We start from the raw sequence: 23,762 nt of genomic DNA, 5'->3' as shown, positions 1-23,762 counted from the left end.
AAATAAGGGGAAACGGTGGTGGTGGTGAGAATAGTAGTGAAAAAAAAAGATCGATCAGTGAGACTGCCACCACAATCCCAGACAGTCATGGTGGTGGTCGCGACAGGCCACATCGAGCACAAACAAAACAAAACCAAGCAAGCAAACAACAACACACGTACACACACACACACAAACTACATATTTACGGTCAAGCATCCTCATCTTAGGATCCCCTCTTCCTCCCCCATCTTTCAAGCGACCAGAAAAAAAAATTAAAAGGAGGCGGGGTCGGGCCGGGGGGGCAGGGTTAGACGGGGAAGAGGGGGGAGGGGAAAAAGAAAAAACAAGAACAAGAACAACAACAAAAAATCTCCTCACCCTTTTCTTTTTCTCTTCAATGAACTTCGAGCCTTTGCACGACTGCAAGCAGATTTGTTCTGTGCAGATGCAGAATCAGAGAAGACGTTCATGTCTTTTTATTTTTTTTTAGGGGAGGTGCGTGTGTGTGTGTGCGTGTCTGCAGTTCTACCGACGACGACGATCACCACCACCGTTTCCCCCACGTCGGCGTGGCGATCGTTCACGGCGGCGACGATGGCGGGTGCGGGTGTTGTCGTCACTGTCACGGTTGCCATCATCACTATGAGATGCGTCGCTTCCGCTATCCGCGTAGCGTTGACGTCTTCGACTGTTGTTTTTGCCGCGACCCTCGCGGTCGGAGCGGTGCCGCGACGACAACGACGAAGGGTTCTGTTGGTCGCGGTCGCGCGTGGGTGCAACCGGCGCTGCCACCGCCGCCGCCGCCGCCGCGCTTTCCCCAGCGACCTCGGCCGCCGTCACGTTTTCCTCGATCGCCTTGTCGACGTCGCCGTAGGTGATTGGTATCAGCTTCACCACCGCTGCATCAATCGACAAGTGTCGGGTGCGCTGATCGTCCATCCATGACACGACATCCTTCTTCTCCACACCGGCACTACGCGCCACCACGTCGAAGTTGACCTTACGCTGCTGCACAAACGCTTGTGGCGATATAAAGTAGTGCATCCGCGTCTTGGGGTGGATGAACAGCGGCGGCTGGCTCGGTCCACTAGTCGGGCCACTAAACCCGTACTGCCCGCGCGCGGAGTTGAAGTACACCGACCAGCCTCGACCCACCGCCGGGTACGGCGCCCCCACTGGGGGGTACGAGGGGGGGATCGCTTTGGTGAGCAACTGCTGCAGCTGCTCCGGCGTCAGCGCCGCCGCCGCCACAGCGCCACGACCGCGCTTGCCGGCTTCAGCGCCAGTGCCAGCGGCAGCCGCAGTGGTCACGCGATAGGTGATGCCCAGCAGCTCCATCGCGGAGACGTCAAGAAATACGTTACGTCGGCGCTGATCTGAAAGCCAGTCTTCTGCGTCCTTGGTAGTGAGCTCCGCCGGTGGTGGCAGACTACTCGCCGCGGCTTCCTCTGCATGCAGAGTGTTAGCACGTGTTCGAACCTTGTCGAGGGTAGCACTAGAGGTGCTCACATCCCCTCCCGCCTCCTGCAAGAGGAAGGCTTGTGGGGTGACTAGGTGCTCCTTTCCATCCACCGGATGCTTGTAGGTCGATGCGGTTGCCGCGCCATCTGCTGGTGACGCTGGGTCAGCAGGGGGCTTGAAGTAGTAGTGCCCGTATCCACGACTCTGTCGGCTCGTCCACCCCTCGGGTAACGCGGCGAAGGGGTTCCCAGACGGCGGGTACGAGCGCATTGCCGCTGTCCACTCTGGCCGCCACCGGGAGGCAATACTGGCGTGACCCTTGCCGCTACCGCTAGTGCCACTTTTGCCTCCTCCGGCAGCAGTCGCGTTCGCTGTCGTCTGCGATGACGGCGACGACGACGTCTGCTGCTGCTGCGGTTGGTTCACACGCATATTTCGACGTGGAGGGGGTCGATAATAAAAAATGTTTGGGATGGGGGGTGCCTCCGGGCCACGCTTGCGCGGCGGGTGGCCAGAGTGGTTGCTCATGCCACCGCTTTTGCTGACGTCGTTCCCACTGTACCACTCCTCCAGTGTCGGCACCTGGAGCCGCAGTGCCTCGGCCGGAACTGCGGAGCTGAGGCGGGCAAGCACCGCCTCGAAGCGCGTGATGGGGACTTCGACTGCCAAGTACGCGTCACGCAAGGCAGTGTAGACGTCGATTGTCTGCATGGCTTTGAAGAGGTTATCCAGGAGCTGCTCTGCCTCCTTTTCACTAACCGAGGGCGCCGTTGCCGTGGTGCTGCCTTCTTCGTTTGCATTGGACGGCTGCTGCTGCTGCTGCCACCGCGTGTGCTGCAGCTCCAGCAGCTTCAGGAATGTCCCACAGAAGGCCGCCGTTTCACGACTTAGCACTGGAGCCGTGTGCGACCTGGAGAGTAGCGCAACGCAGTAGTAGTAGTGCTCTCGTGTCAGGCAGACCTCGGCACTGGCGAGAGACGTAGACATTGGCGATGACGAGGACGAGGAGGTCCGGTTGACGCTCAGCATGCGCGCCGCCACTTTTGCACCATCGCACACATCGGCGTTCACGTAGAGCCGTACTAGAGATCGGTAGAGTGCACCGTCAGGGCCCCAGAGCAGTGGGGGTGCACCACTACACTCCACCTGGCCGTGGGCTTCATTGGAGCGCACTGCTTCAGAAAACGCGGCTACATAGCCATGTGTCTCGCTGCAGGCGCGGCATGCCTCTCGTTGCGACGGAGAAAGCACTGCGAGAAGGGCGTCCATCGTGCACCCGAGGGTTGACGCCAGTTGCTTCATGGCGTTGGCTACACCACCACCTTCTTTACCAGCGACTGCTGTCACGCTCGTCTCGGCGCCGTTGGGCTTTGCCCCTGTTTTGTGGTGAGCGACGCGCAGCAGCCACAACATCAGTGGACACCAATGTGCCAGTATGTGGCGAACAAGTACGTTTTCTGCTGCCGCATCCCGCCGCAGAGCTGTTGTGAACACAACTCGCACCACGTTCTCGTGGAAGAGGTACGCTGGGGCATACGGCAGAAAGCGTCGGGCGAAGGCGCGTGGGTAGTGGAAGGCAAGCAGCATCGCAAGATCGACGCCCGATGGGGTTCGAAGAAGGTAGGGAAGCAGGGCCGGCAGCTGCGTCTCTGGGGAGGCCTCCTCCGCCTTTGCCAACTCTTCGGACTTGCCGTCCTGGGTGGCGACAGAAGCCTGGGCTGGTGCCCCGTTTCCGTCAGCGTAGCTCTGCTCCCAAGCAGCGTGGAGCGCTTCTGGGGACGCTGGCGACTGTGGCATGCCAACAGGCAGTGTGGCGCCAATCAGCAGCGCGCGTGCAACACGGGCGCGGAACACAGAGACCTCGGCTGCCTGCTCAACAGTTGTCGTCGTCGTCTTATGAAGGAGTCGACCCACGAGGCTGACGTTACGATGGAGGAAGCTGAGAAGCTCTTTTATCTCCGTGGTTGGGGGAGGCAGGTCCCACACGGCTGCCGCTGCGGCCTCTGGGATGTGCTGCAACACGGAGTTCGTCTCCTCCGAGATGTCCCACTCGTCGTGATTTTCGAGCGCCTCACCGTCCAACAGGAACGGTTGCGCCGAGGGGTCGGCGGCGGCGGCCCACGTGGCAGGAAAGGCAGCCTGAATGCGTTCCACTAAGTCTGCTGCGATGTCGGCTGCCTCTCGCACGTGCGGTGGCATTGGCATTGGCTCGCTGTACGTCATCGCGGGACCACTGTAGTCGTCGGCGTAGCCCCACGGGGCTGCGGTGTGCTGGGGTGGCTGAGAGTACCCGCCAATATCTTCACCTGTGAGGTACGAAGGTGGCGCTGGGTCGCAGTCCCCCAGCACACCGCCCACACCTGCAATACTTTCGAAGGTGTTGAGCTGACGCGTGTGTGATTCTCCAAAGACCGGCCAGTAGCTGTCGTAGCCCTGCATGCCGCTGCCCTCTCCGTTGACCTCCTGTCCGACATCGTTGACGCCACTGCGCGGAGGGTGATGGGGGAGTGGGACGGCGAAGGCGCTCGGTCCTGCGTAGCCAGGCACCGCACTGCTCGCCAGGCCCTCATCCATGGACCACGAGAGAAGCATATCATTTTCGTGCAGCGCAGGCACCAGCGCCTGAGAGGACGTAGGCAGCGGCTGCTGGTGCTGCTGCTCGGTCAGGGTACCGCCATTGCCATTCTCTATCATCCACGAGCTCAGCGGCGGTTGCTGCTGCGGGAGCGCGCTCTGCTCATCATCGGCCTCATCCACAAGCAGCGGGTACGCTGACGGAGCCCCGCCACCACCACCACTAGCGGCGGCGGCGGCGGTCAGCGCCTCTGGCGCAGAGTTGTGAGTGTTTCCGTCTCTGTGAACGTACGGAGGCGCAGGGTACAGCCCAGAAGAGGGCGGTGCAATGCCTGGGTACGGGCTGGCTTGTGGCGGTGGGGCGCTACTCGGATACGGGCCATAATACAATTCTGGTGGTGCACCAGGGGCAGCGCTGCCGTAGGGAGCGGACGGTGGGCAGTACTGGGGCGGCTGATGCGCCTGCGGGTACTCGCATGCGCCGTGGTCCGGTGCGTAGTGGGGCAGTGTGCCGTACTGTTCGCTGCCGCAGTTGCCATGACCACCGCCCCAGCTTGGCCTCTCCGCGGCTGGTGGAGGCAGTAGGTAGGCGCCACCTCGCGGTCCGCCGCCGTCCGGCGGGGCATCACCACCTCCCTCGTTGCCATGACCAGCACCACTCGCCGCCGCTGGCGATACCGCTGCCGTCGCCTCTTTGCCTTTACGTGTCTTCGCCGCAGACGGTGGCGGCTCCGTCACAGCGTTGTACTGCTTGAGTAGCGCATCGACGTCCTCGAGACCTTCCTCGTCCACAAAGGTAATCGCTGTCGCCACAGTGTTGCCCGTCGCTGCAGCGGTGCCGTGGCCGGAGCCGTGCTTGGGCTGATTGAACAAATCCGCTGAGCTGGACTGTTGCTGCACTCGGCTCGCAGGGCTGCTCGAACTGAAGATGTCGATCTCGTCTGCGGCGTTCGCGGCCCACGCGGGCGGTGGACCTTCGCCGGTCGCCCCGTCGGCGTCGCCTGCCACACCATCGTCGGAGTCGTCGTCATCCTCGCCGCCGCCGCCAGCACCACCGCCGTAGCCGTCACCCTCGCGTCCGGCCATGCCCTTGCGCTGTAGTTCCAGTCTAATTTTTTCTTCCAGCTGCTGCTTCTGGATGTGATAGGGGATGCCCTTCTGCAGGAACTCGTGTGGGCACTGCGCCATCGTCACCAGTACGCCGTAGCGACGGAAGAGGTCGGATTGGAATTTGTACGAGCAAAAGTAATTCCACAGAAACGAGTACACCGTCTCCGGTCGCTTGACGGGCGCGTAGAAGACGCCGGGCTCGTAGCCCTCGATGACGTTGATGTCCACGGTGTTGTACTGCCGGATCGGCTCCAGCAGAAATGTAACGTCGTCAGCCGAAATACCCTTGCCGTCGTGGAGGGTGCGGCGATAGTCCACCACTTGGAAGGTCGCGTTCGGAGGAAACTCAAAGACCGGTTTGCCGTAGTACGCCCGGAGTCCGGCAGCCTGGAGCTCTGTCAGCACCCGCCCCGCCAGCCGCGTGTCCTTGCCGAGCGTCACCACCATTTGGAGGAGTTCCGTTCCCTTCTTCACAAAGCGCAGCTCCGTCATGGCGGTGGAGGCGTTTTGGTAGTTGAGAAGGTCGAACATGTATTGAACCATCTGTGCCGCGTACTCGGAAGGCGTCGTGTTCTCCGGCAGCATCCCCTTCAGCGAGATGGCGATACACGAGGTAGGCCTGATCGGCTCGCGATCCTGGACACGCTCGCGGCGCTGCGGGTAAAGTCGCAGCTCCGCGACGTTAGCTGGCAAGTCGAAGCGGATCTCACGCCAGTGCCGTGGTGGCACGAAGTGCACAAGCCCAATGAGCTTGCGGTAGTAGGCAAACACTTCTTGTGGGCTGGCGTCGTCCGGGGGCACGGGGATATCGTCGTACTGCTTCTGCTGCTGCATGCGACGGTTGTAGCGCTCCGCCCGCTCGCCATCGATAGGGCCACGGTAGTCTGCGAACATGTGTGCATCTTCTTCTTCTCCCTGCGCCTCACCGCCCTGGGCGTATCCCTGTGGCTGCAGATACGCTTGCTGATGTTGCGGCTGCTTGTGTGGGTCGTTACCCTGGTCCGTGTATGAGGTCATGTCGTAGGCCCCCGGATCTTCCGGTCCGTAGTCCAGGTATCTCTCCGCGCTGCCCTCCACAGGGGCACGTGATCCCCCTTTTGGGTACCCCTGCGGCTCAGAATAGCAGTGCTGCTGCGCATCACAGCCGCCATCTTCAGGCAACCTTCGTGGCTCCGTCGATGCCTCTTCGTAATCACAGCCCTCGTTCGCCCTCGTCGTCTCTACGCCGGCGTTGCCGTCCACCCTCCTGGCAGCGTCTGCCCGCTTATGAAAGTTATACATGTGAACCGCTCGTCAAAGCTCTGATTTATAACATGTAAGAGGGGCAGCGTCCCCTCTTTTTTTTTTCTTCTTTTTTATTCCCTCTCTCCGTTCCATATATAGGTATATTCTGAGGGAGGGAGGGAGGGAGGAGTGAGAAGGAAACCCCCCCCCAAAACAAAAAAACAAAACACACACACACACACAGAGATACATGCGTGTACGCGTGTGTGTGAGAATTGGGGATCACAGAAGGCAAGCAAAAGTTAAAGATGGTACAGCATGTCCATAAGGGGGTCCCCCCCCCCCGTAACCTCCTACCCCCCCTCTCCCCCACACTTTCTTCTGTGTGGGATTCTCTGCCACATCGCCCCCTTCCGTATGGCACTCCTCTCTCGACTGCTCTCGCTTTTCTGAATCCATCTTCTGCGCGCACGCGTGTGTGTGTGTCGGTGTAGTGACAAACCTTTTCCCTCCCCCCCCGCCTCTACGCGGGGCTCAAAGCAAGAGATGCCAGCACATGTCGACATACAGACGTTCTACAGAGGGGGAGTGACAGGGAGATCAATCCATTACCGTGGGAGGGGGTGGGGTGGGGTGGGGTGGGGTGGAGTGGGTAGGCGAGTGAGGAGCGATCATTGCAGAGGAGTGGTGGTGCGGTGCGCCCCCCCCCCTCTTCTTCTCCCTACTCCTCTACGATGTCCAACGAGGTGTTCTCAGGCTTCGCGGCGCTCTAATCAGAGGCGTCTAAGCGGTCTGGGCGTTGTATCCGCGTGCGCACAGACACACACACACACACACACGCGAATATAAACGAAAACACTGCACAGACATACATACACACAAAAAAAAAGAGGGAGGGGGAACACCAACGCATAGATATTATACGGAGGCACACACACACACACGCGCGAAGGTGGTGGTGGTGGTTGATCGGCGCAGCACGCCGTCTTCAAGACGCGGGCTTACGCTTACCCTTCTCCACCGTCTCTCCCCTCCCTTCTCTTCCTTCCATACCCCACATTTCTTTTTCTTCCTCATCTACCTTTGCCATTCCTGTATTCTATAGATTAAGTTGCAGCGTTCTTGTGTCCTTGTTTTCAAGCGTACACATCCGGCAGATATTTTTCACTGCGTTTGCAGCAACCGAGGAAGCGAAAAAGGGATGAAGAGAACAACAACAAAAAAAGAGGGGAACATCCACCTTGACGATAGGACACAACAAATCTATATAGGAAGCACACACGCACACACGACACACACCATATATATATATATATATATTTATACAGAAAGCCAGTAGAACTTGTAGTGGTACAGATAACAGTCACGGGCGTGCGGGACATACAAACATCCCGCCCCCCTCCCCCCCCCCCACACACACACACACAATGAAGTAAGTGGGGTTTACGTGCCCTCTCTCCTCCTCCTCTTATTACCCCGCTATATACATGGACCTGTGTATATGGCTGGTGCTTCTAATGGAGAGTACAGTGGGGTGGTAGGGCCGCGTTGCCTTGGTGTATCAACTGCATCGTCGATGCCATCTGTAAGAGGAGGGTGGTAGCGGGAGGGGGAGGGGGGGGGAGGCAAGCATGACGATGGGTCGGCCCCCCTAAGTGACATCGATAGGGCAGTTAATTGAGGAGGGAGAAAAAAAAGATACAATGTGGATCCACACAACAACAACAACAACAACGCCGCGTGTAGCCTCCCCCCTCCCCCCCCCTCCCCAAGACTATTCAACTATGCATACATATTTACGTATGCATACACACGCCGGTGGCGCTCATCTAAAAGGCCCATGCCGGCCTCAACGGTAGTATAGAAAGAAGTGCACCAGTCTGCTCCCAGCACAGGAGGGAGGTGGGGGGGACATCCGCATTCTACTTGGATACGCAGGTACACGCGATGGGGTGTGGGGGTTGCAAGTCTCTAAAGTACGGTGAGCCGTGCGCCGCTCCCGAGCGGAGAAAAGTGTGAGCATAACGTCCACGCGAGGGCCTCCGATTTCGAAGCAAACGACGCACCGTCCTCCATCACGTGTACGGCGCCACACACGGGGTCTCCGGTGAGGGCAGAGATGATTTGCCGACCCTCATTGGAGAGTGCGGGCAGCGTGCAGCCGACGGGCGAGCAGTCGACCTCTTTCGAATGAGGTGAGTACGTACCGAGAGCACCCTGCGCCTTTGTGAGGAGCGTACTCGAGCTTGGGGCACCGGAGGCGGCGGCGAAGTCGCGCGCCTTGGCGAAGGCGATGTTTAGTATTTTCGGGAAGCGGTACACCTTCACGGCCATGAGTGCTGCCAGGGTGAAGACAAGGGCCAAGAAGTGCCGGTGCTCTGGTGTCATGGACGGGGTTGCGAGAGTGGAGGCCGACAGGCCCGCGCTGCTCTCTTCGGCCTTGTTTGGAATATCGAGTGGCAGCGACACGTAGGCAGACACGTTGTACGCCTGACGCAAGTAAAACGGTGTGTTCGTGCCATCAATGTCTTGCAGTGCCACGGTCAGCAGACTCTCTATGAACCCGCTGAAGCTTTTGAGGACAGCGAGGTCCGTCACGGGTCCCGAGGAGGGGTCCGATGCGAGCACCATGGCGGCCAGTTGGTTCTGCGAGGCCAGTCCATCGTGCGCGTGTCGCTGCTGGATAGCCGCACCGTCGAGCGGCAGCTGAAGCTTTCCACACTCCGCGCGCACCTGCTCATAAAAGTTCTTGAGATGCTCGCTGACGCTCTGGAAGGTCGACAACTTGTTAGATGTGAGGGACTGCGCCACGCCCCTCCCCGACAGCTGTTTCCCCTGCGTGGTTTGGAAGAGCGCCAGCACTGTCGCGAGGGCATCGTAGGGGTTGGACTGGCGAGTGGCGCAGATGAGCGCCGTCTCCCATTTGTGCTGACGCGCGCTCTGCAGCATCGAGAGCCGAAAGGCGGTATCGATGCTGGCCTGATCACGCAGTGGCACCGTGTGGACGAGCAGGTGGCCCAATACAACGTCACCACAGCACTGCAGCACCTTCACAGCCTCGTCGTGATGGCCGTAGGCGAGCAGGACTGCCGCAAAGAGCTGCGGGTTTGCGTAGCGCTTTAGCACAGCAGCGCGCTGTCGCTGCAACTGCTGCGTGGCAGCCGTCACGCTATTTGCGTCGACGGTGGTGTTGTGCGGTGGTTCGGCCGCTTGCTGCTGCTGCGGGTCTCCAGCAACCTGCGGACACGTCTGGCACACCACTGTAGCGGCATCGTAGTTGCGCTGCGACAGGCGTGTCAGCACCTGCGCTGCTTTGCTGGCATGCTCACCGACGATGTAGTAGGTCACGGCTCGCGCGTCGCCGGCCGCCTCCATCGCCTCTGCAGCTTTTTGACAGACACTGCGCCAATAGGCCCGCGAGATGGCTGGGCTCGCTGCAATCGCACGATCCCACTCCTCTGCTTCCATGAGGACGTTGCAGTACGCCTCCAGCTGACCGACGCGCAGGAGCTCGTCAGCCGCCTTCAGGAGGCGCTGTTTTTTATAAGATGGCCCAGCGGAGTTGACGGTCTTTCCGTGGGCACGTTCGTTGGTGTACGTTGCACGTGCCTGCACCGCCTCAGGGAGGCACGGCGCCGGTATAACGAGTCCTGTCGCACCCGACTTCCCTTCTGCCACCGCCGCCCTGTACGCAGCAGGGTCTACCGCGTAGAGCGCCATCTGCGCCACCTCCGCCGCCCCATTCGGGCACTCGAAGAAGTTCACCAGTTTCTGCAGCCGCTCCACAGGTTTACTTGCACACTCCGCGAGTTCCTTGACCAGCCGCTGCACCGCTGAGCCAGCCACCTGTGAAATGGTCACACTCGACGTGGTCACACCCATGAGCGAGGACGGATCCGCCACCAGAGAGTTCTCAAGAGTGCCGAGCGCGGCGTCGAGGTAGACTTGCCGCAGCAAGGCCACGTTCCACGCCACCAGCGTGCTATCACGTGCGGCGGACAGAAACATGAGCGGGCGGTCTACGTGGCTCGAGATGGAGACGACATCTGCGTTGTGGCCGCGGACCGTTGTGATGGCGACACCGTTGCGAATGTCCCACAGGCGGATCGACGCATCCACGGAGCCGCTTATGGCCAAGTAGGGTGCCAGGCTGCACCACGCCACGCTTCGCACGCGGTCGGCGTGGCCGCTGAGGGCGCGCGACGAGACGGAGATGGTGTGCGCGTCGTTTGAGGAGAAATCCCACACCCGCAGTGTGCCGTCGTAGCTACCGGAGAGGAGGTAGTTCGGCGCTGTTGGGTTGTAGGCAACGTCGCACACGGCGTCTGTGTGCCCTGCCAGCACGTACGCTGGTTGCTCGCTGCTGCTGGAGAGATTGAAAACATAGAGGCGGTGATCATGTGAGCCGGCGGCCATCATTTTGCCCCGCATGGGCTCAACATCGATGCCATAAAAGGCACCGCGGGTGGCTGGGTAGCGTCGAACCACCCTTCCATCCTTCGAAGAGAGGACGGCGACGCCGCTGCGGGAGGTGACAGCGATGAGACTTGAGTCGCTGGCAGCCCAGCAGATACGGTAGACCAGATCCGAGAAGACTGGCGTGCGCCACGACTCACGGTGCGTCGACGTGGAGTACATAACCACCTCGCCGCTGCTAAGGGCAGCAGCAAGGTGCTTGCCGTTCGGGGACCAATCTACAGAGTGGACTATCACGGGCCCAACTGGGATGCTGTACTCTTGGCTGAGCGTGCGCAGGTTCCACACACGAAGCATACCATCTGCGCCACCCGTTGCCGCTTGATCGCGGTCATGCTTGGACAGCTTGCAGCTGAAGGTCGCGTCGGTGTGCCCTGTAGTGACATCGAACTCTAGTTGCTGCTGGGCAACGTCATAGACCTTCACAGATCCGTTTGTTAACCCCACCACAACACGTGTTGCGTCGATGCAGGCCACACCGCGGATACCGATTCGGTGGCTTCCGATGCCGCTGCTGTCTATCCTCTGGGCGGGGTCGCTCAGGTCTTCGGGTCCGCACGCAGTGGAGTGCGGCTGCGGCTGCACCACCATAATGCTCACGCTGCCAACGGCCAACGTGCTCGAGATGGACCACTTGCGCAGCACTGTGCTGTCGGTGCTGGCGCTGTAGAAGGCGCCAGCCTCACCGGGAATCCAGGCAATGGAGGTGATGTGCTTCTCAGGTATCTTGCTCATGTCAAATGTTTGCACCATAGAGTTGGTATTCACGTCGCAGAGCGCCAGCCCACCATCTTGCGAGCCGACAGCGAGGTATTGCGCTGAGGTTGGCTCGAAGGCGAGGGACGTCACCGGCAGTGGGCTCACGTCCAGGATTGCGTCACTCTTCTCTTTGGGCGGAAACGGGTGCAGCGAGGCCGTCACCCGCAGGCCGGTGCTCGCGCTCAGTGTCAGCAAGCACAGCGTCCCGTCCGAGGTGCCACACGCGACTGCTTCTGGTCGCGCTGTTGCTGCTGCTATACACTCCACGGACTCCACAGCGGCTGCTGATATGCTGCTCAGGTTGGGCGGGTTGAGAGAGCTGGGCGCGCCGACCGCACTGACGGCGTTGTACGACTTGTTGGGTGTCAGTGGTGAGCGGGAGTCCTGTGCGTTCCCGCGGTGCTGAGGTGGCGGGATGATTACGCTGCGGGGTTCGGCATGGTCGAGGCTCGTGTTGAGTGATATGAGACGCCCTGTGGTGGTGCCGCAGAGAATGTGGTGCTTCCCAGCCAGGCACATGGCGCTCGGGTTCCCCTCACGCTTGAAGACATCCGGCAGGGTGGTGCTGCTGATCATCTTTGCCGTGAGCGGCTCGGCGTCTTTCAAGCGCCACACGAGTAGCGGCTCACCCTTCGACACCAGACATGCCATGTACTCCTCATTATACGCAAAGGCAGAGAGTATGGCGTTGACTCCATGACCAAATATTGTCCCTAGCGAGTATTCTGTGATGGCAACCGTCTCTAGCAACGGTTGCTGCTGCTGCTGCTGCTGCTGCCCGGGTGAGGGCTTGATGCTCGCGCTCGTTGGGATCGTTACATTGGCAGTGCCTACTCGGTAGAGAGAGATACTCTGAGCGGACGCGAAGGCAAAAGAGTTTGGCTTGGCGCTGACGCACTGACGGCAGTGCGCACTGCAGCCAGGAGAGATATACGCGATGGGGGACAACGCCATGCCTGTCTTTTGGTGGTGGGAGGGAGGGAGGGAGGGAATGCAGACGTTGTAATGGTTGTGCCTGTTCCCCACCGCACAGGTACGTGTCCGTGTCTGTATGCAGGTGTGTGTGTGTGTGTGTTTGGGGAGCACACAATATATATATATATGTATATATATTATATCCTGAAGCGAGGGCAAAAGAGAGAGAGAGAGAGGGGGGGGGGCAGGGAAGAGGAGGAGGGAGACGACGGGCGGGAACGAGGGTTGCGATGACCGTCTGTATGCAGACACGTGTATGTGTATGTATGTGTGTGTGTCTCTCTCTGCTGGTGTATGTCTGTGTCTGTGTACACAAAGTGTAGTGTGGAAGTGTAGGGGGTTGTCTGAAGCGTGTGAGAGAGGGGGGGGGTAATGGGGGGGGGGGAGCGAGGACCAACCCTGCTTGCGCGAGCAGAGTGTGTGTGCGTGTGTGTGTGTGTGTGAGAAAGGGTGGGTGGGTGCAGGAGGATGAGGTGGTGGGAGGCGGTGCATACGCGCAATGGGGAGGGGGTCCAGAGGAGAGCTGTCACAAACACAGGCGGTGCGACATGCTTGCCCATATTATACCCTTTGCTCGGGTCAGGCTGTGTCGGATCAGCGGGCTGAGCGGGAGCAGTGCGACACACCGCCACACGCACGCTCGCTGCCTGCTATCGTTATGGATGGAGGAGGAGAGGGGGGGGGGCGGTTGAGATTTCCTCCACTTGATCCCCTCATTTTGTTCACATGCGGTCGCGTGTGGAGATTTCATGCATGGGCAGGTGTGCCAAACCCCCAAACAGGCGCGGGAGGGGGAGGAGGGCAGAGAAGCCGGTTGGGCGAAAATGGGGCGTCGAACCCCCCCCCCCCTCCCTCCTGGCACCCACCCGACATCTGAAACACAAGCGCACAAGCACGCAGCTCATCCGTTACTCCCTTGTCATGCCCGAGACGACACCCGCCGGATCACCAAAACGAGAACAAAGGGGGGGGGGTCTTCTACATTATTTGTTCATCGTCGCCATCATCCTTTGTGTGCCTGTGTGTGTCTTCCGCGACAGCGTACAGCCGTTCGAGCTCCAGCGTTGCTCCCATGCACCACTGCACGTTTCCCAGGAGTTTTTTCATGCCGAGAGTCCAAATCGCATCCGAGACGCTGCCGTGCCGGACCGAAAACCCGTCGACCTTGTCACCGTGAGTTTGAAAGGGGGGCTCAAGGGGGAACCGACTTCTTTCTGCAGGAGGAGGCAAACTGTATTGGTGTGACGTTGCTTCTCGTGACGACTGCGGCTGGGAGAACGAGCTTGCTGACTTGCTGTCATGATTTCTGCGCTTTGCAGAGGTCGTGCCCGACTCCCCAAGTGTGTCATGAGTACCCGAGCTCTTGTGCTTCGCACTGCAACTTACCGGCTTATTAGCCTCGACGTGCAGTGGATCGTCTCTCCAAGACAACTCTTGCAAGAGTTGCGGCAGTGACCTAGGGACATTGTGGGGATGGGGGTCCACACACACAACTGTGCCACCGTCTGCGCCTCCTCTGTTGCGGATGCCCTCCTCGACATCTGCTGGTGCTATGGGCGATTGTGCGAGGCGGATGGCAGCCTCCGTGTCTTCCGCAAGGCCAGAAGATTCCACTGTCGACGCAGGTGATGGCGTCATCAGCGACGTGGACGACGTATGTTGGACTATCAAGCCCTCACGCACCCGCCAGCAACGCAGGCTCTCGTGGAGTGCGTCCGCTAGCTCCTTCACGCACCCAGCCACCGCAACACAGGCGGCACCGAACGTTCGCCACGCCAGTAAGCGGTCGGTCAGGTAAAAGTCGACCTCGTGATCCGCCACCAATACGGACGGAGGCGTGGCCGTCGGCCTCGCAGATTGCTCGCCACCGCGTACCTGCGTGTCCACGTTGCCTCCCCTGGTGAAGTACCCAAATAAGTTGAGCGGAGAAAACGATGCCGCCGTTGCCACCAACGCCGCACCACCACCACCAGCAGCAGCAGCAGAAGCGTTGGCAGGGGCCGGCACGCGCTTCAGAAGCATCAGTGTACTTCGGTCCCCAGCAGGCCGCAGCACAGCTGTGTGGAAGGAGAAACCGTTCACGTGTGCGAGGTAGTTCAGCAGCAGCAGCAAATAACCACACGCGGCGTTCACTTCAAGCGGTGAGACGCGTGTGTTGACGCTGGGTGCGGCGACCGGGGCAGCCGTTGCTGTTGCCGCAGCCCCACCGCCACGCATTTGCCCTCCATCCCCGCAACTGCTCGGATCCCCGCCGGCCCCTTTGGAGCCGGCGCTGTGAAGTCCTTCGCCATCGGCGCTCGTGTTGCCGCTGAGCAGAAGTTGGGCGTAGCTCACCTGGCGATGCACAAACATGTCGAGGTGCATGGCCTCCTCGGGCAGAGATTCGACCTCATGGGCCCACGGCGGGTGCGCGGACGTGGCGAGTGCTGCTGAAGCGCCGCTGCCGCGTACGTCATGGTCTCCCAGACCGCTGCATCCACTGCGAGACCCAGAGTACGGTGGAACAAGTCCAAGCCGTAATCCTGCAATGAGACCCACGGGTCCAGAGACATCAATGGGGAAGCAGAGGGCATCTATTGGTGTCGCAGATACATAGGCAAGGCGTGTGACGAGGTTCGCCATGGCGTGCCGTCGCTCAGCTTCTTCATCGACAACGGTGAAGGCGAGGTGCACTTCGCGTATGTTGTGTCTGACTGCGAGATCTAGCCACCCTTCTCGCGTTATACATGTCGGTGGTGACGGTGCTGCGGCGTCACCGAGTAGTCCCCAGGGTTGACTTTGCGAATCCGCCGTAGACTCCAAGGCGTGCAGCACGTCTCGCAGCTCCGCGGCACGCCGATCCAGGCTTGCTTGCTGAGCCTGCAGGTCCTCTAGCTCCGCCATCAGCTCTTGTGCCTCGTGGCTACATGACGAAGCAGTCCATGTATCCACGTCGCGCCCCGCCGGGGTCGTTATGTGTTGCTCAAGAGGGATCTCAGCAGGGCACCGCGAAGGTCGTGGTGCCGCAGAAGACTCTCGTGTGAGTGGGAGAGCCCTCCCGTGTGGTGCAGAGAGCGCCTCTAAAGAACCCAGCAGATCCTCCTCGTTTGTGCCGAATAGGTTTGCTGCCACCGCATCGAGTGACATGAGCGGCAGAGTTCGCCTGAGTTTCTCTGCAGCCGCCTTGGAGTCGAGCACCGGCGTCTTCGCGGCTTCGCAGGGACACCGGCCCAAGCCATCTGGGGTGGCCACGGCCCCCTGCGGCGGTGTAGTGCATGGTTCGGTGTAGCAGATCGTGAGGAGGCGTTGTTTTTCTGCAGGCGCGCTCGAGACCATCGTGGCCAGTGCATTGGCGCTCTCAAATGAGAGACGTGTGCGCTGTTGCAGCGGGACAAGACAGGCGTCGTGCCAGCAGTTCATGCAGAGCGGCTGCTCATGCGGCTCAGCCGTTCGGGTGAGAAGACGCATCCAGCGGCGGCAGAGCTCATCAAAGGGCAGGGAGGCTAGGAGGTCGTCGGCAGGCGTGGCGACGCCGATGCCGGGGTCCAGGTGAGATGCCGACGCTGGTGCGGGTGGCGGAGGAGGGCTAGAGGGCGATGTCGATAACCGAGACGGTGACTGGTCGGCGCACGAGTTGTTTGCCGTGAGCGGGTGCGCCGGTGGTGTGCAGGGGGAGGCGGAGGCGCTGCAGCTGAGCGCTGCACGCCCTTCACAAACTCCCTCTTCCGCTTTGGGCGACAGCGGCGGTGGCGGCAGGGTACATGTACTGGAGGCTTGCAGAGGGGGTGTTGTCTGTGGCTCGGTGTCGGTGTGCTCGCCGCTGTACTCGTCAATAGCCGTGGAATGACGTTGGCTGCACCCGTCGACTGAGGTGGAGCTGTTGGGCTTGTGTGTCAAGTGCCCCAGTACTCCTGGTGCTGCTCCCGCATCATGGGCATCCTGTTCCTTTCCAGCTTCAGCTTCTCGCGTCTCTCTCTTGGATTCGCGTCGCACCGGCACGCCGAGGCAGGCAAGTTGTGACACGGCCAGCACCGCAGGGGCTCTGGGGGTGGCTGACGCTGAGGATGGAGCGGCGATGCTGACCGACTGTGGCGCAGGCAACGACATGAGCGGATGGTTGTCCGCTGAGGTTTTCTCTGCAAAGAGGCTCGTCGAGGCGACATCAGCGTGGCACCCTTGCGCCGCCGAGGGCAGATCCGCCAGTTGCGACCAGCTCAGCACCTCCGCTGACTGAAAGAAATGCAGCGGCAGTGCTCCGAGGAGCGCCTCGTCCGTGTACCGATCGGGCTGATCGTCTTCGCTCGGACGTGTGATGGGTGGATCAAAAGGCTGAAGGACACATCCAGCACCGCACGTTGGAGGGTTGTCCAGGACCGTTGCTGATGCAGCGCTGCACTGCATTTCTGGACGAACCACCATTGAGCGACGGCATCGACAGCAGGTGAAGCGAAGCGCACTGGCTGGCGAGGCTGCACCCCCGGCGTTGCCACCGCCCCTGCCCTTTTCCCTGCTGGGCGAGCCATCTTGGGTGCAGTGTGCTGGGGGAGACACTTCACGCAACGGCGGCTGTAACGTGGTGGTGGAGGGAGTCACCACGCTCCGTACTGGAGTATCAGCGACGGCTGAGGGAGTGCTGGTTGGCACATCCGATTCGCTTCTCTTCATCCCCCCCCCAAAAAAAAGGTTTTAAAGGGGATACAGGACGTCACAAAAATGGGTTAAGATGACATTGATACGATTAAGCGGTGCACACACACCTCCCCTCCCCGCCCCCCCCTCCCGTTCGCTCACGTCAACAAGAAGGGAACGGGTGGCGGTGGCGATGGTGATGGCGGTGGTGGTGGTGGTGGTGGTGTGTGTGTGGATATGCATATATATTTATATATATGTGTGTGTGTGTGTAAGCGCTTGCGTGTACGGGGCTAGGGCTTTGGGAGGGAGGGGGATGTAAAAAAAAAAAGGAGTGGCGGTGGCGGTGGTGGTGGCGGCAGCAGATAAATTGATGCTCGTCGGCATGCAGAAGTGTCGATTGTGTGCCACGTCTCTCTCCCTCCCCCCTCCTCCCCCCTAGTGAGAGCGCAGGGGGGGGGGGACGATTCACACAGCTCGCACAACGCTCCAGTAAAAGAAGAAGCATGCTGGGCAGTGTGCGTGCGTGTGTGTGTGTGTGTGTGTGCGGGCGGGGATGGGACAAACGTTTGTTCGATTGAGTTTATGCGTTGCGCGTACAACGATGGTGGCGGTTTAGAAGTGGTACAAGGCGGATACCCCGTGTTGAGATGTGGGGGGGGAGGGGGCAGAGGGAAAGCAGAGAAGCCCAGAGGTGTGTGGGTGTGTGGGGTGCGCCGCACAGCAGAGCAGAGCAGAGCTCTGATAGGCATTGGAGATACGCGTATGGCTATTGCGCTGACCGGGCAATATAGTAGAGCGGACTGCTGACGTGGCAGGCCACGTGGGAATCTCCTGCGGACGCGTCACGTGCGGGGTCCAAACAGTGGTCATGATCGTGTGGTAGGGTGGACGCTGCTGACCAACCCAGGGGAGTGGGCTTCTCTCTCAACGATGCCGGCCCCCCCTGTGGTGGCGTGGGGAGGGCAGCGTGCGCGGAGGCTATCGGTGCAGACGTTGGTTCAACGAGGTGAGCCGCAGATCGCTGCAAATGCCCCAGACTTTCCTGCATCTGCAGTGGTCGATGCTCATGCCGTAGCTCACGCGTTGATTCACCGTGTGGTCTCCTGAGCACCTCCGTCTGCGCTGGATTAGCCGTAGCGATGGGGTTCACCCAGTGTGCTTCACACGCCTGGGCATCGCTGCTGCGAGCCCTCTCGCGATGGCGAGCCACTTTGGGTATGTATAACTCGAGCTCTCTTCTTGAACGCATCACCGACCGTGGTGTAGGCGGTGTCTTGGCACCCGCTCCAGCGATCAGCGTTGACACATCGGCCGTTGCTCGTGAATGGGTTCGCGTGTGCGATAGTGCCCTGGGCTGTAGCTGCGCGCCCCACCGTGGAGTCCTGGCAGCAGCGTCATCAAAGCAGTCTTCGCCAGACTGTGCATCCTGCGTGAGATCCTGCGGCGTGGGCAGGTTGCTGCGGGGCCGATACTGTAGTGTGGGCAACGGAGGAATCCCGCCGTGCGCGTGATCCCGCATTAGAGATTCTTTCTTCACACTGGTGCCGCCCGAAGAACGATTTCGAGCGTCGCCGCTGCCGTTGTTGTTGTTGTCGTCGTCGTCGGCGTCGTCGTCGCTTTGGTGGTCGCCTCGAAGCAACTTGTAGTAGTAGTTCTCGTCGTCTTGATGACACCTCACCCCTGCCAAGGCCGGAGCGTCGTGCAGAGCTGGAGGGTGGCTACGGTACGCGCCATCGCATCCATCGATCCTATTCCCTTTCATCGAACTTCCCGAAAGTACATCTATTTGTGAGACTCCTGACTCGGGACGGTGCGCCGTGTCCGTTGTGATGGTGTCATCTACCTGTATCGATAGCGCAGACTTGGCTATTGCCGGTCCAGCACCGTTGCTGCACGCAGGCCTGAGCGTGCGCGCGCGCTCGGCAGCAGGAGACGGGCTTCCCACAGATGTGTTGGCGAGCTCCATGTTCAACGCGTACACCTCACGCTTGTATCGCTCCTGGTCGCCGAGCCACTGCAGTCGCGCCAGCTGCAACTCTGCCAGCCGCTCTTCTGCCTCGCGGCGTAGCCTCCGCTCCTGCAACAGAGATGAGCGTGTCTCGAGAATCCGCTCCTGCACAGCTTTCTGCTCCTCTCGCACTGCTTGCTGAAGCTCCAGCTGCGATGCGAGTGACTGTAGCTCGACGGAGGTGGCGTTGTGCTGCTCTGTTCGCAGGCGCAGCGTCTCCAAGAGCGTTTCATTTTGCTGCACTAGATCCCGCAAGAGAGTGTCCGACTCCGCTGCTCGACGGGCCTGTGTGGTGGCCTGCTCTAGCTGCATCTGGAGAAGCACGGCGACTCGGTCTGGGAGGAGCAGGTGTAGATCTGGCACCCGAAGCGCCGGCTCTGGTGTGGGGGGGAGGAGCGACAGACTCTTCCTCACCCGGGGCATCCACAGCCTCTCGCTAAAGGCTCGGCGCATTCGGACAAGCTGCAGAAGCTCTGTCGCGGCCAGCGCGCTCACAGAGCCGGCGGCCACCGCTTTGGCGCACAGGTGCTGCGTTGTGGGGGCCTCAACATCAAGCTTGGCGACGGCCAGCAGCTGCACGAGCTGCTGCTGCTGCTGTTGGTGTCCAGCGCTGATGTGCATCTTCTCCCCTTCCTCTGCCCCGCCCGCGCAGCTGCCGAGATCGAAACGCGCGTTGGGGCCTTCCCCACGTCCCCCGACCTCCTCCTCCTCTTCCTCCGAGGTGCCAAGGAACGCCATGGATGCCAGCTCCAGCGCTGGTGGCAGGTGGACAACAGGGAGTGCGCAGGAGTCGGGACTTGCCGTGTAGAGCCGTAGCAGATTGTGGCGGGACGGCGTCATCGCGCTGCTCGGCACTGGGGCCGAAGCGCTCCCCATGAAGGCAGAGGAGAGCGCGACGAGAAGGGGTTGCCAGGCCGCTGGGGTGACCGCTGCTGCCGAGGGTACGGCCTCATCACGGCGGCGTGCATCCACGCTACACCGCAAACACTGGCGCGCAGTGAGGAGCCACGATAGCCGCAGCACAGCCCGCACCGCGTGGACAGCTGCACGGAAGCGAGGAGCAGGAGCAATGAGGGGCGGCGCCGTCACCGCGGGCCAAGCAGACGCCTCACTTACAGCTCCCATTGGGGGCGTGAGTCCTTTACCGCAGCCCTCCGCGGTCGCCTGCCCGTCATTACTCAAGTACCTGCTCTCCAGCACGCGCTCGACCATGCTCGCTGTCTGCGCATCCACCGCCGCGAGCGCGCGGAGAACTCGATAGTGGTCCTGCAGCTGCTGGTGGTCCACTAGGAGTCTCACAATGAACGCCACGGCGGTCGTGATCAGCGCGTGAAGCGCCTTCTGCGCCCGCTCGGAGACTAGTAGTTGTGTTTCTAGATCCTCAACGTGTTCGCAAAGGTCAGCCTGACGGCGCTCAAGTCGATCGCGCGCCGCCGCGACGTCGCTCAACGCATGCGCTTGCGCTGCGTGGGAGGCGCACTGGGTCCTTTGATCCACATCCACTTTTACGAGCGTCTGCTCGGCAAGGTCCAGCTTTTCCTCGGCAACGCGGAGACGCCGACGTAGTGCGTCACGTTCGCCCTCCCAGACTGCCGCTTGCTGGCGTGCTTGCGCACCTTCGCGCCGAGCCTGCTGCTGTAGTTCCTCTAGTGCTCGCTGTGCCTCTTCGAGTTGGTGCGTGTGGCGCTTCCCCGCAGCACGAGAGAGACGCAGTTGCTCTTGACGGCGCGCATCAGACTCTTGTTGCTTTGCTGACAGGGCCCTGTTCTCTGCCATCAAGTTGGAGGCATACCGCTGGGTCGCCTTGTTTGCCTCTATGAGTGTGTGTTGACGACGACGCCATGCCGTGAGCAGCTTCAGCAGGCCCTGCTCCAACGCTGCCATATCGTGACGTATGTTGCTCTCTTCTGCATCGCCATCAGCGTCGAGCGATTTGGACGTAAGGTGCGTGGCCAGGGATGAGGGGGCGAAGCTCGCATCCGATACGTAGGGCAACTGCGAGGGGGATGTGTCCGCGCTATCAGCGACCGTTTCGGTGTTGTCCTCCCTGTACCCCGCGCAGGCCGCCGCCTCACATGGCACAACGGCATCGGCCGCGGCAGGGGTGGGTGAAGTACGTGACAGTTGCTTTAGTGGACGACTCCCTCTTTTCTTCACGGCGCGCCCGTCTGCTCCATGGACATCTTCACTCGCACCATCCTCGACCAAAAAACTGGACGCTGACACCGACGCAGGCAGAGGTCGTGCGTATTCTCGCAAGGCTCGCTGCAGAACATCTGTGACCCGCTTTAGCTGCATTTTTCCAGCTCGCCACGCCTCATCTCGTGCGTCCTGGCGAGCTGCGAGCTGCTTTTGGCTCTGCTGCGAAGCCTCAAGTTCACACCTTGAATTGTACAGCTCAGCCTTGGTGGCATCCAGGGAGGCGATGTGCGCCTGGTTCTGCGCCTGCAATTCGCGCAAGGCCTCCTCCAGCGCCGACAAGCGTTGCCGCTCGAGCCGCACTGCTTCCTCTGCCGCGGCGGCCTCCCGCTGCGAGCGCAAGTTGCCCACCAGAGTGTCGAGCGCAGCCAGCGTCCACTTGAACAGGCCCTCCGTTGAGTGAATGGTGGATTCGCTGTCGTGGCGCAAGTCCGACGTACCCGTGGCAGCGCCAGCAGCGTCGAGAGCGCACTGAGCGTCACGTAACCCCGCGGCGTCAAGGGCAGCACAGAGAGCGGATCGCACGGCAGTCCACCGCACCGTCTCTTGATGTTGCCTCGCTTTGTGCCGCGAAAGCATGAGGGCGCTCTCTCGACGAAGTGCCGTGTATTCATCCCGGATCTCCTGTAGCAGTCCGTGTTGCGGGTGCTGCGGATGCTCGACATCATGCTCCGCGATGCAGTGAAGTGTGGCCTCGTCAGTCGTATTGAAGCTGTCTCTGCCTCTTTTATCGGCACGCATCGCCGCCTCCTCTTTCCCCACCGGCTCCAACACGTGTCCAGCAGTGCTCACAGCAGCCGCGCGTGCAGTCGCCAGCGCGTCTCGCAGGTGTTCGTTCTGCTCCAATAGCTCAACCACACACTTCTCCGCTACTTGTTGCTGGGTTGACTTAGGCTGGAGTGTGGCCTCGCCAATGGAGGGCTGAGACAGCATCTTTCCCTCCCGCGGCTGCTGTTGAGCCAAAACGTCTCGATGCACACGTGAATATGGCGAAGCATCGCCCTCCAGTGATGTGGCTGGCGTGGTGTGGAGCTGCATCTCGTCCATACTGGTGGCCGCATCAAATCGGGTAGCGGCTGCGGTGAGCTCCTTCCCCTCCTCACAGGTAGACGCCCATGTCGCATGCGGCGATGTGGGTGCTTCATCTTTGCGTGGCGGCTCTCGTTCAGGGCAACGCGTATCCAGGCACGTCTCATGTGCGGACGATGCGGTGCCGCCTGCCGACGCCCGCTCTGCTTTTTCTCTCTCCAGGCACTGTCGCTCTTCGCGCCACTGCTCTCGCTGCCGGTCCTGCTCCGCGACGAGCTTTTCAACGTGTCCTTCGAGTGCACATCGCACCTCCTGGAGTTCCCGCTGATGGACCGCCTCCTGATGTGCCAGCACCGCCTGAATCCCTCGTATCTGTCGTTGCAGTTCCACTGCTTCGCGTCCTCGATCTCCCAGGGACTCCTCGAGTAGCAGCACCTGCTGGGACAGCGCGGTGACGGCACCCTTGTGTGCCGTGCGCTCTTCGGCACGCTTCGTTTTACATTCAATGAGCTGTGCTTCGAGTGCACAGTTGGCAGCCGCCAGGGAGTCCGCCCGCTGCGCCTCTCGCAGGGCCTTTTGCTGGTACCGGCGCAGCTCATGGACCTGCTGCCGCGTTTCACACAGCAGCTGCTGCGCGTGCGCCGCGAAGGCTTTTTGCCACACCACACCACCCACATCGACGCTCACAGCAGTACTTCCAGCAGCAGCAGCAGCAGCAGATCCAGGCGGGTCAGTGGCAGCGAAGTGGGTTTGCGACTTCAGTGCAACAGGTGGGGCTCGTCGCTGCGCAGCCGCCTGGAGCACCTGACCCTCCTCCAGTGACTGGCGTGAGATGGGTGTCGTCGCGCTCCGTGAAGCCACATTGGAAGAAACCAGTCCAGCAGAGGTGACACCAGTGGCAGGGGCGGCACGTAAAACGACATCTCTTCGTTCCTCGCTGTCGATGCTCATCTCCGCGTCATTTGTGTGCGCGGCAGCAACACGTTGCTGCGTTGGCGTTTGATAGTGCGGTGCTACCGTAGCCTCTTGTTGGCCGAGAGGCACCGAAGACGAAAACAAAACACGCAAGGGGGAATGATGCGACTGTGTTGCCCTCGCTAGCGATGGAGTTGGGTTGTCTGCTGCTTGAGGCTGTAGACGACTGGGGTGCTCTCGGCTCTCTGGAGAGAGCCCTGCCGCTGCAGAAAGCCGTTGCGGCTGCGGCGCATGCGATACATTTGGTAGCGCCTCACTTGACTCGGGTGGCGTGGCGCTGCGATTGGCTTGCTGGGTCGCAGCATCTGCCGTTATCTCCTGCCACTGGGGGCCACTGTGATCACCACCGTTCATCCTCAGCAGCGCCTCTACTATGGTG

General features: G+C 60.8%; 4 protein-coding genes across 4 annotated transcripts; all 4 read right to left on the bottom strand.

Moving 5' to 3' along the window:
- Positions 1 to 507: 507 nt before the first annotated feature.
- JKF63_07866 (uncharacterized protein) lies at positions 508 to 6,408 on the bottom strand (the record flags this gene model as incomplete). The annotated part of the gene is made up of 1 exon (XM_067903794.1): positions 508 to 6,408. One exon carries the CDS (start codon positions 6,406 to 6,408, stop codon positions 508 to 510), a length of 5,901 nt encoding a protein of 1,966 aa, XP_067759266.1.
- Positions 6,409 to 8,322: 1,914 nt separating this feature from the next.
- Positions 8,323 to 12,540, bottom strand: JKF63_07865 (uncharacterized protein; the record flags this gene model as incomplete). Its single annotated transcript, XM_067903793.1, has 1 exon — positions 8,323 to 12,540. One exon carries the CDS (start codon positions 12,538 to 12,540, stop codon positions 8,323 to 8,325), a length of 4,218 nt encoding a protein of 1,405 aa, XP_067759265.1.
- Positions 12,541 to 13,539: 999 nt separating this feature from the next.
- On the bottom strand, positions 13,540 to 16,941 carry JKF63_07864 (uncharacterized protein; the record flags this gene model as incomplete). Its single annotated transcript, XM_067903792.1, has 1 exon — positions 13,540 to 16,941. The coding sequence occupies one exon, from the start codon at positions 16,939 to 16,941 to the stop codon at positions 13,540 to 13,542; it is 3,402 nt and encodes a 1,133-aa protein (XP_067759264.1).
- Positions 16,942 to 17,938: 997 nt separating this feature from the next.
- JKF63_07863 (uncharacterized protein) lies at positions 17,939 to 23,359 on the bottom strand (the record flags this gene model as incomplete). The annotated part of the gene is made up of 1 exon (XM_067903791.1): positions 17,939 to 23,359. The coding sequence occupies one exon, from the start codon at positions 23,357 to 23,359 to the stop codon at positions 17,939 to 17,941; it is 5,421 nt and encodes a 1,806-aa protein (XP_067759263.1).
- Positions 23,360 to 23,762: the final 403 nt, after the last annotated feature.

This window comes from Porcisia hertigi, chromosome 8 (assembly GCF_017918235.1).
Source record: "Porcisia hertigi strain C119 chromosome 8, whole genome shotgun sequence".
Lineage (NCBI taxonomy): Eukaryota > Euglenozoa > Kinetoplastea > Trypanosomatida > Trypanosomatidae > Porcisia > Porcisia hertigi.
Note: the sequence above shows the minus strand (reverse complement) of the source record. Positions and strands in the feature narration are given on the sequence as shown.